The sequence below is a fragment of the Oncorhynchus kisutch genome, linkage group LG23, assembly GCF_002021735.2.
Source record: "Oncorhynchus kisutch isolate 150728-3 linkage group LG23, Okis_V2, whole genome shotgun sequence".
Lineage (NCBI taxonomy): Eukaryota > Metazoa > Chordata > Actinopteri > Salmoniformes > Salmonidae > Oncorhynchus > Oncorhynchus kisutch.
In genome coordinates, this window is record NC_034196.2 from 46737995 (window position 1) to 46754760 (window position 16766).

The following is a 16766-nucleotide window of genomic DNA, read 5'->3' on the forward strand; positions in this document are numbered from 1 at the left end:
GTTAAGATATAACACGTCTAGTTAGGACCTAACACGTCTAGTTAGGACCTAACACGTCTAGTTAGGACCTAACACGTCTAGTTAGGACTTAACACGTCTAGTTAGGACATAACACGTCTAGTTAGGACATAACACGTCTAGTTAGGACATAACACGTCTAGTTAGGACATAACACGTCTAGTTAGGACATAACACGTCTAGTTAGGACATAACACGTCTAGTTAGGACATAACACGTCTAGTTAGGACATAACACGTCTAGTTAGGACCTAACACGTCTAGTTAGGACATAACACGTCTAGTTAGGACATAACACGTCTAGTTAGGACATAACACGTCTAGTTAGGACATAACACGTCTAGTTAGGACATAACACGTCTAGTTAGGACATAACACGTCTAGTTGGGACCTAACACGTCTAGTTAGGACATAACACGTCTAGTTAGGACATAACACGTCTAGTTAGGACATAACACGTCTAGTTAGGACATAACACGTCTAGTTAGGACATAACACGTCTAGTTAGGACATAACACGTCTAGTTGGGACCTAACACGTCTAGTTAGGACATAACACGTCTAGTTGGGACCTAACACGTCTAGTTAGGACATAACACGTCTAGTTGGGACCTAACACGTCTAGTTAGGACCTAACACGTCTAGTTAGGACATAACACGTCTAGTTAGGACCTAACACGTCTAGTTAGGATATAACACGTCTAGTTAGGACCTAACACGTCTAGTTAGGACCTAACACGTCTAGCTAGTTAAGATATAACACGTCTAGTTAGGACCTAACACGTCTAGTTAGGACCTAACACGTCTAGTTAGGACCTAACACGTCTAGTTAGGACCTAACACGTCTAGCTAGTTAAGATATAACACGTCTAGTTAGGACCTAACACGTCTAGTTAGGACCTAACACGTCTAGTTAGGACCTAACACGTCTAGTTAGGACCTAACACGTCTAGCTAGTTAAGATATAACACGTCTAGTTAGGACCTAACACGTCTAGTTAGGACCTAACACGTCTAGTTAGGACCTAACACGTCTAGCTAGTTAAGATATAACACGTCTAGTTAGGACCTAACACGTCTAGTTAGGACCTAACACGTCTAGTTAGGACCTAACACGTCTAGTTAGGACTTAACACGTCTAGTTAGGACATAACACGTCTAGTTAGGACATAACACGTCTAGTTAGGACATAACACGTCTAGTTAGGACATAACACGTCTAGTTAGGACATAACACGTCTAGTTAGGACATAACACGTCTAGTTAGGACATAACACGTCTAGTTAGGACCTAACACGTCTAGTTAGGACATAACACGTCTAGTTAGGACATAACACGTCTAGTTAGGACATAACACGTCTAGTTAGGACATAACACGTCTAGTTAGGACATAACACGTCTAGTTAGGACATAACACGTCTAGTTGGGACCTAACACGTCTAGTTAGGACATAACACGTCTAGTTAGGACATAACACGTCTAGTTAGGACATAACACGTCTAGTTAGGACATAACACGTCTAGTTAGGACATAACACGTCTAGTTAGGACATAACACGTCTAGTTGGGACCTAACACGTCTAGTTAGGACATAACACGTCTAGTTGGGACCTAACACGTCTAGTTAGGACATAACACGTCTAGTTGGGACCTAACACGTCTAGTTAGGACCTAACACGTCTAGTTAGGACATAACACGTCTAGTTAGGACCTAACACGTCTAGTTAGGATATAACACGTCTAGTTAGGACCTAACACGTCTAGTTAGGACCTAACACGTCTAGCTAGTTAAGATATAACACGTCTAGTTAGGACCTAACACGTCTAGTTAGGACCTAACACGTCTAGTTAGGACCTAACACGTCTAGCTAGTTAAGATATAACACGTCTAGTTAGGACCTAACACGTCTAGTTAGGACCTAACACGTCTAGTTAGGACCTAACACGTCTAGTTAGGACCTAACACGTCTAGTTAGGACCTAACACGTCTAGCTAGTTAAGATATAACACGTCTAGTTAGGACCTAACACGTCTAGTTAGGACCTAACACGTCTAGTTAGGACCTAACACGTCTAGTTAGGACCTAACACGTCTAGTTAGGACCTAACACGTCTAGTTAGGACCTAACACGTCTAGTTAGGACCTAACACGTCTAGCTAGTTAAGATATAACACGTCTAGTTAGGACCTAACACGTCTAGTTAGGACCTAACACGTCTAGTTAGGACCTAACACGTCTAGCTAGTTAAGATATAACACGTCTAGTTAGGACCTAACACGTCTAGTTAGGACCTAACACGTCTAGTTAGGACCTAACACGTCTAGTTAGGACCTAACACGTCTAGTTAGGACCTAACACGTCTAGTTAGGACCTAACACGTCTAGCTAGTTAAGATATAACACGTCTAGTTAGGACCTAACACGTCTAGTTAGGACCTAACACGTCTAGTTAGGACCTAACACGTCTAGTTAGGACCTAACACGTCTAGCTAGTTAAGATATAACACGTCTAGTTAGGACCTAACACGTCTAGTTAGGACCTAACACGTCTAGTTAGGACCTAACACGTCTAGTTAGGACCTAACACGTCTAGTTAGGACCTAACACGTCTAGCTAGTTAAGATATAACACGTCTAGTTAGGACCTAACACGTCTAGTTAGGACCTAACACGTCTAGTTAGGACCTAACACGTCTAGTTAGGACCTAACACGTCTAGCTAGTTAAGATATAACACGTCTAGTTAGGATCTAACACGTCTAGTTAGGATCTAACACGTCTAGTTAGGATCTAACACGTCCAGTTAGGATATAACACGTCTAGTTAGGATATAACACGTCTAGTTAGGACTTAACACGTCTAGTTAGGACTTAACACGTCTAGTTAGGACTTAACACGTCTAGTTAGGACTTAACACGTCTAGTTAGGACTTAACACGTCTAGTTAGGACATAACACGTCTAGTTAGGACATAACACGTCTAGTTAGGACATAACACGTCTAGTTAGGACATAACACGTCTAGTTAGGATATAACACGTCTAGTTAGGATATAACACGTCTAGTTAGGATATAACACGTCTAGTTAGGATATAACACGTCTAGTTAGGATATAACACATCTAGTTAGGATATAACACGTCTAGCTAGGATATAACACGTCTAGTTAGGACCTAACACGTCTAGTTAGGATAATTAGGAACCCTAATTGGTCTACATGGACATGTTCTGGCCTGGTTTAGATCTGATCTGTCTGAAAGATATCAGTTCGTGTCTGTGGATGGTTTGTCCTCTGACAAATCAATTGTAAGTTTCAGTGTTCCTCAAGGTTCTGTTTTAGGACCACTATTGTTTTCACTATATATTCTAACTCTTGGTGATGTCATTCGGAAACACAATGTCAACATTCATTGTTGTGCAGATGAAACACAGCTGTATATTTTGATGAAACATGGTGAAGCCCCAAAATGGCCTAACCTGGAAGTGTTTCAGACATAAGGAAGTAGACAGCAGCAAATGTTTTACTTTTAAACTCTGACAAAACAGATGATAATTCTAGGTCCCAAGAAACAGTGATCTGCTGTTTGATCTGACAATTAATCTTGACGGTTGTACAGTCATCTCAAATGAAACTGCTCTCTGTGTTACTCTGGACCATGATCTCTCTTTTAACAAACATTTACAAAATATTTGAAGAGCAGCTTTTTTCTTCATAACATTGTGAAAATCAGAACCTTTTAGTCTAAAAATGATGCAGAAAAATTAATCCATGCTTTTGTTACTTCTAGATTAGACTACTGCAATGCTATACTCTCCGGCTACCCGGAAAAAGCACTAAATAAACTTCAGTTAGTGCTAAACACGGCTGCTAGAATCTTGACTAGATCCAAACCATCATATTACTCCAGTGCTAGCCTCCCTACACTGGCTTCCTGTCAAGGCAAGGGCTGATTTCAAGGTTTTACTGCTAACCTACAAAGCATTACACGGCCTTGCTCCTACCTATCTTTCCTATTTGGTCCTGCCGTACATACCAACACATACGCTACAGTCACAAGACGCAGGCCTCCTTACTATCCCTAGAATTTCTAAGCAAACAGCTGGAAGCAGGGCTCTAAGGTACTGATAGTTGGTATTCAGCAGTCATAAAGCCTTATTTACTTTGAAGAACTACTAAAACAGGGATTTTGTCAGACAGCAGCTCTATAGAGATGAGGTACACAAGGGACTAAATGATTTGAGCTGCATCAATTCTTTGTGATATTCATAAATTGTACACTCTTTAGACAAAAGTATGTGGACACCCCTTCAAATTAGTAAATTCGGCTATTTCAGCCACACCTGTTGCTGACTGGTGTATAAAATCGAGCACACCGCCATGCAATCTCCATAGACAAACATTGGCAGTAGAATGGCCCGTACTGAAGAGCTCAGTGACTTTCAACGTGGCACCGTCATAGGATGTCACCTTTCCAAGTCAGTAAGTCAAATCCCTGCCCTGCTAGAGCTTCCCCGGTCAACAGTAGGTGCTGTTATTGTGAAGTGGAAACGTCTAGGAAGACCCCCACAGTAATGTTCCAACATCTAGTGGAAAGCCTTCTCAGAAGAGTGGAGGCTGTTACAGCAGTAAAGGGGGGGGGGGGGGGGGGGGGGTGGACCAACTCCATATTAAGGTGCATGATTTTGGAATGAGATATTGGATGAGCAAGTGTCCACATACTTTTGGTCACGTTGTGTATCTGGCTGTGTCGAGCAGAGCGGAGAATGTCAAAGCGGCCAGAGAAGAAGAGGTCTAATTGGTGTAGCGTATTTTAACGGAAACGGAGTACTAAGCTTTGAAATGTTTAGAAAGTATGACAGCAGATAACACATCAGTGTGATGTGGGGTAGTTCAACACAACAGAAAAATGCTAGATGTCTGGGGACCGTCTGGGGACCGTCTGGGGACCGTCTGGGGACCGTCTGGGGACCGTCTGGGGACCGTCTGGGGACTGTCTGGGGACTGTCTGGGGACTCAACAAATCATACCGGATCTCTGGGGTGACGATCTCTGCAGCCAGCGAATCAGAGCCCTCGTTACTGTCCAGTGGAACCATGCCTGGGGAATCACAAAGACGCTATGTTAGACACAATCACATACTAAGACTAGAGGCACTGTAGGGACATGAACATACTAAGACTAGAGGCACTGTAGGGACATGAACATACTTAGACTAGAGGCACTGTAGGGACATGAACATACTTAGACTAGAGGCACTGTAGGGACATGAACATACTAAGACTAGAGGCACTGTAGGGACATGAACATACTAAGACTAGAGGCACTGTAGGGACATGAACATACTAAGACTAGAGGCACTGTAGGGACATGAACATACTAAGACTAGAGGCACTGTAGGGACATGAACATACTAAGACTAGAGGCACTGTAGGGACATGAACATACTAAGACTAGAGGCACTGTAGGGACATGAACATACTAAGACTAGAGGCACTGTAGGGACATGAACATACTAAGACTAGAGGCACTGTAGGGACATGAACATACTAAGACTAGAGGCACTGTAGGGACATGAACATACTAAGACTAGAGGCACTGTAGGGACATGAACATACTAAGACTAGAGGCACTGTAGGGACATGAACATACTAAGACTAGAGGCACTGTAGGGACATGAACATACTAAGACTAGAGGCACTGTAGGGACATGAACATACTAAGACTAGAGGCACTGTAGGGACATGAACATACTAAGACTAGAGGCACTGTAGGGACATGAACATACTAAGACTAGAGGCACTGTAGGGACATGAACATACTAAGACTAGAGGCACTGTAGGGACATGAACATACTAAGACTAGAGGCACTGTAGGGACATGAACATACTAAGACTAGAGGCACTGTAGGGACATGAACATACTAAGACTAGAGGCACTGTAGGGACATGAACATACTAAGACTAGAGGCACTGTAGGGACATGAACATACTAAGACTAGAGGCACTGTAGGGACATGAACATACTAAGACTAGAGGCACTGTAGGGACATGAACATACTAAGACTAGAGGCACTGTAGGGACATGAACATACTAAGACTAGAGGCACTGTAGGGACATGAACATACTAAGACTAGAGGCACTGTAGGGACATGAACATACTAAGACTAGAGGCACTGTAGGGACATGAACATACTAAGACTAGAGGCACTGTAGGGACATGAACATACTAAGACTAGAGGCACTGTAGGGACATGAACATACTAAGACTAGAGGCACTGTAGGGACATGAACATACTAAGACTAGAGGCACTGTAGGGACATGAACATACTAAGACTAGAGGCACTGTAGGGACATGAACATACTAAGACTAGAGGCACTGTAGGGACATGAACATACTAAGACTAGAGGCACTGTAGGGACATGAACATACTAAGACTAGAGGCACTGTAGGGACATGAACATACTAAGACTAGAGGCACTGTAGGGACATGAACATACTAAGACTAGAGGCACTGTAGGGACATGAACATACTAAGCCAAAGACGTCACTGCTACGAGCAACAACAGTAACAACAGCCCTATGAGTAGCAACAGCCCTATGAGTAGCAACAGCCCTATGAGTAGCAACAGCCCTATGAGTAACAACAGCCCTATGAGTAACAACAGCCCTATGAGTAGCAACAGCCCTATGAGTAGCAACAGCCCTATGAGTAGCAACAGCCCTACGAGTAGCAACAGCCCTACGAGTAGCAACAGCCCTACGAGTAGCAACAGCCCTACGAGTAGAAACAGCCCTACGAGTAGCAACAGCCCTACGAGTAGAAACAGCCCTACGAGTAGAAACAGCCCTACGAGTAGCAACAGCCCTACGAGTAGAAACAGCCCTACGAGTAGCAACAGCCCTACGAGTAGAAACAGCCCTACGAGTAGCAACAGCCCTACGAGTAGAAACAGCCCTATGAGTAGAAACAGCCCTACGAGTAGCAACAGCCCTATGAGTAGCAACAGCCCTACGAGTAGCAACAGCCCTATGAGTAGAAACAGCCCTACGAGTAGAAACAGCCCTATGAGTAGCAACAGCCCTACGAGTAGCAACAGCCCTATGAGTAGCAACAGCCCTACGAGCAGCAACAGCCCTATGAGTAGCAACAGCCCTATGAGCAACAACAGCCCTATGAGTAGAAACAGCCCTATGAGCAACAACAGCCCTATGAGCAACAACAGCCCTATGAGCAACAACAGCCCTATGAGTAGCAACAGCCCTATGAGTAGAAACAGCCCTACGAGCAGCAACAGCCCTATGAGTAGCAACAGCCCTATGAGTAGCAACAGCCCTATGAGTAGCAACAGCCCTATGAGTAGCAACAGCCCTATGAGCAACAACAGCCCTATGAGTAGCAACAGCCCTATGAGCAACAACAGCCCTATGAGTAGCAACAGCCCTATGAGTAGCAACAGCCCTACGAGTAGAAACAGCCCTATGAGCAACAACAGCCCTACGAGCAACAACAGCCCTACGAGTAGAAACAGCCCTACGAGCAACAACAGCCCTATGAGTAGCAACAGCCCTACGAGCAGCAACAGCCCTACGAGCAACAACAGCCCTATGAGTAGCAACAGCCCTACGAGCAGCAACAGCCCTACGAGCAGCAACAGCCCTACGAGCAACAACAGCCCTACGAGTAGCAACAGCCCTACGAGCAGCAACAGCCCTACGAGTAGCAACAGCCCTACGAGTAGAAACAGCCCTACGAGTAGCAACAGCCCTACGAGTAGCAACAGCCCTACGAGCAGCAACAGCCCTACGAGCAGCAACAGCCCTACGAGTAGCAACAGCCCTACGAGCAGCAACAGCCCTACGAGCAGCAACAGCCCTACGAGTAGCAACAGCCCTACGAGCAGCAACAGCCCTACGAGCAGCAACAGCCCTACGAGTAGCAACAGCCCTACGAGCAGCAACAGCCCTACGAGCAGCAACAGCCCTACGAGCAGCAACAGCCCTACGAGTAGCAACAGCCCTACGAGTAACAACAGCCCTACGAGTAACAACAGCCCTACGAGTAACAACAGCCCTACGAGTAACAACAGCCCTACGAGTAACAACGGCCCTACGAGTAACAACAGCCCTACGAGTAACAACAGCCCTACGAGTGGCAACAGCCCTACGAGTAGCAACAGCCCTACGAGTAGCAACAGCCCTACAAGTAACAACAGCCCTACGAGTAACAACAGCCCTACGAGTAACAACAGCCCTACGAGTAACAGCCCTACGAGTAACAACAGCCCTACGGGTGGCAACAGCCCTACGAGTAGCAACAGCCCTACGAGTAACAACAGCCCTACGAGTAACAACAGCCCTACCCTGTTACCATCCTTTAGTAACACACTGTCCAGGTCTGACAACATGCGAGACACATGAGGGATAAACAGATCAACGATGGGAGAGCAGGAGTGTCTGACTGTTACCTGTAGACAGTTGTCCTTCCTGAGCCTCAACAAAACGCAGCTCCTCAATGGTCTCCTTTAGGGAGTCTCTCTCTGACCTCATCCGCTGGAGGGGGATGGACAGATAGAGAGAGATCTGTTGTGACGGATTGCTTCCTGTTTATGCTCTACTTCCATTATCACAGATGACTGGTTGACAATGGAAAGACCATGTTAACCTGTAGTTCTGTACAGTACTGTAAAGTGAAGGTCAACCTGTAGTTCTGTACAGTACTGTAAAGTGAAGGTCAACCTGTAGTTCTGTACAGTACTGTAAAGTGAAGGTCAACCTGTAGTTCTGTACAGTACTGTAAAGTGAAGGTCAACCTGTAGTTCTGTACAGTACTGTAAAGTGAAGGTCAACCTGTAGTTCTGTACAGTACTGTAAAGTGAAGGTCAACCTGTAGTTCTGTACAGTACTGTAAAGTGAAGGTCAACCTGTAGTTCTGTACAGTACTGTAAAGTGAAGGTCAACCTGTAGTTCTGTACAGTACTGTAAAGTGAAGGTCAACCTGTAGTTCTGTACTGTAAAGTGAAGGTCAACCTGTAGTTCTGTACTGTAAAGTGAAGGTCAACCTGTAGTTCTGTACAGTACTGTAAAGTGAAGGTCAACCTGTAGTTCTGTACTGTAAAGTGAAGGTCAACCTGTAGTTCTGTACAGTACTGTAAAGTGAAGGTCAACCTGTAGTTCTGTACAGTACTGTAAAGTGAAGGTCAACCTGTAGTTCTGTACAGTACTGTAAAGTGAAGGTCAACCTGTAGTTCTGTACAGTACTGTAAAGTGAAGATCACCCTGTAGTTCTGTACAGTACTGTAAAGTGAAGGTCAACCTGTAGTTCTGTACAGTACTGTAAAGTGAAGGTCAACCGGTAGTTCTGTACAGTACTGTGAAGTGAAGGTCAACCGGTAGTTCTGTACAGTACTGTAAAGTGAAGGTCAACCTGTAGTTCTGTACAGTACTGTAAAGTAAAGGTCAACCTGTAGTTCTGTACAGTACTGTAAAGTGAAGGTCAACCTGTAGTTCTGTACAGTAAAGTGAAGGTCAACCTGTAGTTCTGTACAGTAGTGTAAAGTGAAATGAACCATTGTAACACCTACATCCTTTTCTTTCTGGAGAGAGTCCACCTTCTCCTTGAGTCTCTTGTATTCAAACTCCATCTTGTCTGTCTTTTTAGACTCCTCAGACAGCTTGTTCTGCAGCTCTACCACCTGGGGACAACAAGGACAGTATGTTAACCTGTCTCTCTGTGTGTTTGTAGTGGTGTTCAGTCTCTACCACCTGGGGACAACAAGGACAGTATGTTAACCTGTCTCTCTGTATGTTTGTAGTGGTGTTCAGTCTCTATCCATACCGGTCTCTCTGTGTGTTTGTAGTGGTGTTTGGTCTCTATCCATACCGGTCTCTCTGTGTGTTTGTAGTGGTGTTCGGTCTCTATCCATACCGGTCTCTCTGTGTGTTTGTAGTGGTGTGTAGTGGTGTTCAGTCTCTATCCATACCGGTCTTTCTGTGTGTTTGTAGTGGTGTTCAGTCTCTATCCATACCAGTCTCTCTGTGTGTGTAGTGGTGTTCAGTCTCTTTCCATACCTGTCTCTCTGTGTGTGTAGTGGTGTTCGGTCTCTATCCATACCGGTCTCTGTGTGTGTGTAGTGGTGTTCGGTCTCTATCCACACCTATCTCTCTGTGTGTGTAGTGGTGTTCGGTCTCTATCCATACCCATCTCTGTGTGTGTGTGTAGTGGTGTTCGGTCTCTATCCATACCCATCTCTCTGTGTGTGTAGTGGTGTTCGGTCTCTATCCATACCCATCTCTCTCTGTGTGTGTAGTGGTGTTCGGTCTCTATCCATACCCATCTCTCTGTGTGTGTGTGTAGTGGTGTTCGGTCTCTATCCATACCCATCTCTCTGTGTGTGTAGTGGTGTTCGGTCTCTATCCATACCCATCTCTCTGTGTGTGTGTGTAGTGGTGTTCGGTCTCTATCCATACCCATCTCTCTGTGTGTGTGTGTAGTGGTGTTCGGTCTCTATCCATACCCATCTCTCTGTGTGTGTGTGTAGTGGTGTTCGGTCTCTATCCATACCCATCTCTCTGTGTGTGTGTGTAGTGGTGTTCGGTCTCTATCCATACCCATCTCTCTGTGTGTGTAGTGGTGTTCGGTCTCTATCCATACCCATCTCTCTGTGTGTGTAGTGGTGTTCGGTCTCTATCCATACCCATCTCTCTGTGTGTGTAGTGGTGTTCGGTCTCTATCCATACCCGTCTCTCTGTGTGTGTAGTGGTGTTCGGTCTCTATCCATACCCATCTCTCTGTGTGTGTGTGTAGTGGTGTTCGGTCTCTATCCATACCCATCTCTCTGTGTGTGTAGTGGTGTTCGGTCTCTATCCATACCCATCTCTCTGTGTGTGTAGTGGTGTTCGGTCTCTATCCATACCCATCTCTCTGTGTGTGTAGTGGTGTTCGGTCTCTATCCATACCCGTCTCTCTGTGTGTGTAGTGGTGTTCGGTCTCTATCCATACCCATCTCTCTGTGTGTGTGTGTAGTGGTGTTCGGTCTCTATCCATACCCATCTCTCTGTGTGTGTAGTGGTGTTCGGTCTCTATCCATACCCATCTCTCTGTGTGTGTAGTGGTGTTCAGTCTCTATCCATACCTGTCTCTTGTAGGACTCCAGCTGTCCTCTCGTGGTGTTGGCCTTGCGTACTTCTTCCTCCAGGCTGACAGTGTTCTGCATGTACAGAGTGTTCTTCTCCTCCAACAGCTTGACCTGTCTCCTCAGATCTCCCAGGTCCTCCAGCTTCTTCTTATACGACTCCACCATGACCTCCAGCTTGGACACCTTGTCTGACGAGTGTCTGTGTGACACAAACACGAGCTAAGGGTTAGTGTCTATACAAAACGTTGTAGTGTCGTCAGTGGGCTGACAACTATGTCGATGGCAGGCCCCTAGTGAACCACGACATGCTTGCTAGCTGGGTCAACTCATTCTTGAGCGTTACCTTGCTTGGGGTCAATTCCAAATTAAAACTGAAATTCCAATTGGATTGACCCCAACCATGAAAAATAGAGGAACAGTCGTGTTAGAGTTAGGGTGTAGGGGGGTTAGGGTGTAGAGGGGTTAGGGTGTAGAGGTTAGGGAGTAGGGGTTAGGGTGTAGGGGGGTTAGGGTGTAGAGGGGTTAGGGTGTAGAGGTTAGGGAGTAGGGGTTAGGGTGTAGGGGTTAGGGGTTAGGGTGTAGAGGGGTTAGGGTGTAGAGGGGTTAGGGTGTAGGGTGTAGGGGGGGTTAGGGTGTAGGGGTTAGGGTGTAGGGTGTAGAGGTTAGGGTGTAGAGGTTAGGGTGTAGAGGTTAGGGTGTAGGGAGGTTAGCGGTTAGAGTGTAGGGGTTAGGGTGTAGGGGGGCTAGGGTGTAGGGGGGCTAGGGTGTAGGGGGGTTAGGGTGTAGGGGGGTTAGGGTGTAGGGTGTAGGGGTTAGGGTGTAGGGGGGTTAGGGTGTAGGGGTTATGGTGTAGAGGTTAGGGTGTAGGAGGGTTAGGGTGTAGGGGTTATGGTGTAGGGGTTAGGGTGAAGGAGGCTAGAATGTAGGGGTTCGGGTGTAGGGGTTAGGGTGTAGGGGTTTGGGTGTAGTGGTTATGGTGTAGAGGTTAGGGTGTCGGGGGTTAGGGTGTCGGGGGTTAGGGTGTAGGATGTAGGGGTTAGGGTGAAGGAGGTTAGGGTGAAGGAGGTTAGAAAGTAGGGGGTAGGGTGGAGGGGTTAGGGTGAAGGGGGTTAGGGTGAAGGGGGTTACGGTGTAGGGAGGTTAGGGTGTAGGGGTTAGGGTGTAGGAGTTAGGGTGAAGGGTGTTAGGGTGAAGGGGGTTAGGATGTAGGGAGGTTAGGATGTAGGGGTTAGGGTGTAGGGTCGTTAAGGTGTAGGGGTTAGGGTCTAGCGTGTAGGGGTTAGGGTGTAGTTCCTACCTGAGTACATCCATTTCATCCTTCAGTGTCTGGGCCTCGTCAGCCAGGGAGGTGAGCTCTTCATTCTGTCCTCTCAGCTCTGTCAGCTCCTTCTCCAACTCCTCACAGCGGATACGATAGTCATCCTTCGCTGCCTCCAGCCTGCAGACACCCCAGAGAGAGAGAAACGTACACCTCAGTCCAAACCGAAACCACAACTGATGACAGATACACAAACTCACAGGTCACTCAGTGCCTCAAAAACTTCAACTTGAGATTTCGAGCTGGCGAAGTTTACATTTTGAGGTTGTTTGAGGACGTTGTGCTCAGTTGGTCCGTGGGGGTGGGGGTACCAGGAGCCACAGAAAATGCCCCAGACCGACAATGACCATTTATGGATGAGTGCCCAAACCCATAGTCCAGTGTTTCCCAAACTCGGGCCTGGGATGCAGGGGTGCAAGTTTTGGTTTTTGCCCCTTTCACTACACAGCTGATTGAAATGATCATCAATCTTTGATCATTTGAATCAGGTAAAGGTAAAGGTAAGGTAAAAATCGAAACGTGCACCCCTCGTTTGGGAAACGCTGCCATAGTCACCCAGTGACTCTCTCAGTGATGGCCCAGGGTCCTGTGGTGAACCAGACACCGTGGTGATGGCCCAAGGTCCTGTGGTGAACCAGACACCGTGGTGATGGCCCAAGGTCTGTGGTGAACCAGACACCGTGGTGATGGCCCAGGGTCCTGTGGTGAACCAGACACCGTGGTGATGGCCCAGGGTCCTGTGGTGGATTAGACACCGTGGTGATGGCCCAGGGTCCTGTGGTGGATTAGACACCGTGGTGATGGCCCAAGGTCCTGTGGTGAACCAGACACCGTGGTGATGGCCCAAGGTCCTGTGGTGAACCAGACACCGTGGTGATGGCCCAGGGTCCTGTGGTGAACCAGACACTGTGGTGATGGTCCAAGGTCCTGTGGTGACCCAGACACTGTGGTGAAGGCCCAAGGTCCTGTGGTGACCCAGACACCGTGGTGATGGCCCAGGGTCCTGTGGTGAACCAGACACCGTGGTGATGGCCCAGGGTCCTGTGGTGAACCAGACACAGTGGTGATGGCCCAAGGTCCTGTGGTGGATTAGACACCGTGGTGATGGCCCAAGGTCCTGTGGTGAACCAGACACCGTGGTGATGGCCCAAGGTCCTGTGGTGAACCAGACACCGTGGTGTCAAGGGAGAACTGATCCTAGACCAGTACTCCTACTCCGAGAAGCTTTATTAATATCTATTATCTACAGCTTATTAATACAGGCCCAGGTCTTATTAATACAGGCCCAGGTCTTATTAATACAGGCCCAGGTCTTATTAATACAGGCCCAGGTCTTATTAATACAGGCCCAGGTCTTATTAATACAGGCCCAGGTCTTATTAATACAGGCCCAGGTCTTATTAATACAGGCCCAGGTTAATACTTATTCATACAGGCCCAGGTCTGGAGAATAATAGAGACCCGCCTATTAATACAGGCCCAGGTTAATACTTATTAATACAGGCCCAGGTCTGGAGAATAATAGAGAACCGCTTATTAATACAGGCCCAGGTTAATACTTATTAATACCGGCCCAGGTCTTATTAATACAGGCCCAGGTTAATAATTATTAATACAGGCCCAGGTTAATACTTATTAATACAGGCCCAGGTTAATACTTATTAATACAGGCCCAGGTCTTATTAATACCGGCCCAGGTCTTATTAATACCGGCCCGGGTCTTATTAATACAGGCCCAGGTCTTATTAATACAGGCCCAGGTCTTATTAACACAGACCCGGGTCTTATTAATACAGGCCCAGGTCTTATTAATACAGGCCCAGGTCTTATTAACACAGACCCGGGTCTTATTAATACAGGCCCAGGTCTTATTAATACAGGCCTGGGTCTGGACTGGAGAATAATAAGACTGTCTCAGTTGATCCAATCCACTAACATCTTTTGAATGAACACATTCCTCACTTAGATGTGTGTGTGTGTGTGTGTGTGTGTGTGTGTGTGTGTGTGTGTGTGTGGACAACGACCCTAAGCACACAGACAAGACAACACAGGAGACGCTTCGGTACAAGTCTCTGAATGTCATTGAGAGCCTGGACTTGAACCCGATCTAATATTTCTGGAGAGTCCTGAAAATAGCTGTGCAGCAACGCTCCCCATCCAACCTGACAGAGCTTGAGAGGATCTGCAGAGAAGAATGGGAGAAACTCCCCAAATACAGGTGTGCCAAGCTTGTAGCGTCATACCCAAGTAGACTGGAGGCTGTAAGGTGCTTCGACAAAGTACTGAGTAAAGGGTCTGAAGATGTAAATGTCATATTTTCATGTGTTTTATATTTACACATTTTAACAACTGTTTTTGCGTCGTTATTATGAGGTATTTGTGTGTAGATGTATGAGGACATTTAATAAAATTAAATTTTAGACTGTAACATAACAAAATGTGTAAAAAGTGAAGGGGTCTGAATACTTTTCAAGTACACCGTATTCATCTGAAACACAACGCATCTGAAACACAACGCATCTGAAACACAACGCATCTGAAACACAACGCATCTGAAACACAACGCATCTGAAACACAACGCATCTGAAACACAACGCATCTGACACACAACGCATCTGACACACAACGCATCTGACACACAACGCATCTGACACACAACGCATCTGAAACACAACGCATCTGAAACACAACGCATCTGAAACACAACGCATCTGAAACACAACGCATCTGAAACACAACGCATCTGAAACACAACGCATCTGAAACACAACGCATCTGAAACACAACGCATCTGAAACACAACGCATCTGAAACACAACGCATCTGAAACACAACGCATCTGAAACACAACGCATCTGAAACACAACGCATCTTAAGGTGGAACGAGCAAAGCATCTGTGACAGAAACTGAATGAAACTGCCTTGTAAATGAGAAACTCATTCATACTGTTCTTAAGGTGGGGCTGAGAACCAGGTACGTCACTACCTCCCTTCTTCACTTCCTGGACCTCCCTCCCTCCCCACCCCCATCTCCCTCCCTGCCAAGACCTCCTCCACCCCAGCCTGGACCTAAGGGTGTTACCTGAAGGTCTCCTCCTGGAGCTGTTCTAGCTGTGTCTGCAGCTGCAGGTGTCTACGTCCTACAGGGCTGTTCAGGTCTTCTATGGAGTCAGACTGGTTGAGACGCTCCATGAGGATCTGGTTCTCAGCCAGGAGACTACCCCTCTCCTCCTGTAGCGCTGCCACCTGGTGGGGAAGATTTGTCATTACACATACCGACCATCTGCGATTTACTGAAAGTCTTTACAAGAAAATTTGACTTTTCTCTTTCATAAACATGAAAAGTACAGTAATTTAAAATCTGAATTGTTCTTCAACAGCAAAAAAAAAAAAATTCATGACCACATTTTATGATCACAAACAATTGATTTCAAATCAGGAAAAAAGCAAGCACACAAAACCAAACCCACAAAGTCTTAGTACAGAGGAAACTAGGCAACATGCTTTTATGTGGCCTTCTCAACAACGTGATGGCAGGATCAAACACACTCCACACAGAAGCCAAGCAGCAGTGGGGTGTTTGAGAAACAGCCAACTACTGTGTATGACTTCATCAAAACAGACAGCTTAAGTGAAATGTACCTTAACAGCTGATAAAGCGACCTAACCCTATAACAGAGACCTACTGGACTGTGAAACACCTAACCCTATAACAGAGACCTACTGCACTGTGAAACACCTAACCCTATAACAGAGACCTACTGGACTGTGAAACACCTAACCCTATAACAGAGACCTACTGCACTGTGAAACACCTAACCCTATAACAGAGACCTACTGCACTGTGAAACACCTAACCCTATAACAGAGACCTACTGCACTGTGAAACACCTAACCCTATAACAGAGACCTACTGCACTGTGAAACACCTAACCCTATAACAGAGACCTACTGCACTGTGAAACACCTAACCCTATAACAGAGACCTACTGCACTGTGAAACACCTAACCCTATAACAGAGACCTACTGCACTGTGAAACACCTAACCCTATAACAGAGACCTACTGCACTGTGAAACACCTAACCCTATAACAGAGACCTACTGCACTGTGAAACACCTAACCCTATAACAGAGACCTACTGCACTGTGAAACACCTAACCCTATAACAGAGACCTACTGCACTGTGAAACACCTAACCCTATAACAGAGACCTACTGCACTGTGAAACACCTAACCCTATAACAGAGACCTACTGCACTGTGAAACACCTAACCCTATAACAGAGACCTACTGCACTGT

At 46.2% G+C, this 16766-nt stretch overlaps 1 protein-coding gene across 7 annotated transcripts in view; it reads right to left on the reverse strand.

Moving 5' to 3' along the window:
- Positions 1–16766, reverse strand: part of LOC109883135 (protein Hook homolog 3-like) — a 77765-nt gene that overhangs the window by 37963 nt on the left and 23036 nt on the right. For all 7 annotated transcript variants that reach the window (XR_004204942.1, XR_004204941.1, XR_004204940.1 and 4 more), the window contains 6 exons: positions 15547–15710; positions 12443–12583; positions 11143–11344; positions 9592–9702; positions 8476–8560; positions 5036–5105 (listed from right to left, as the gene is read on the reverse strand). Coding sequence is in view for 4 of the 7 variants with exons in the window: in XM_031802286.1 (XP_031658146.1) it covers positions 5036–5105; positions 8476–8560; positions 9592–9702; positions 11143–11344; positions 12443–12583; positions 15547–15710 (773 nt within the window). In the remaining 3 variants the exon portion in view is untranslated. The remainder of the gene's footprint in view (positions 1–5035; positions 5106–8475; positions 8561–9591; positions 9703–11142; positions 11345–12442; positions 12584–15546; positions 15711–16766) is intronic.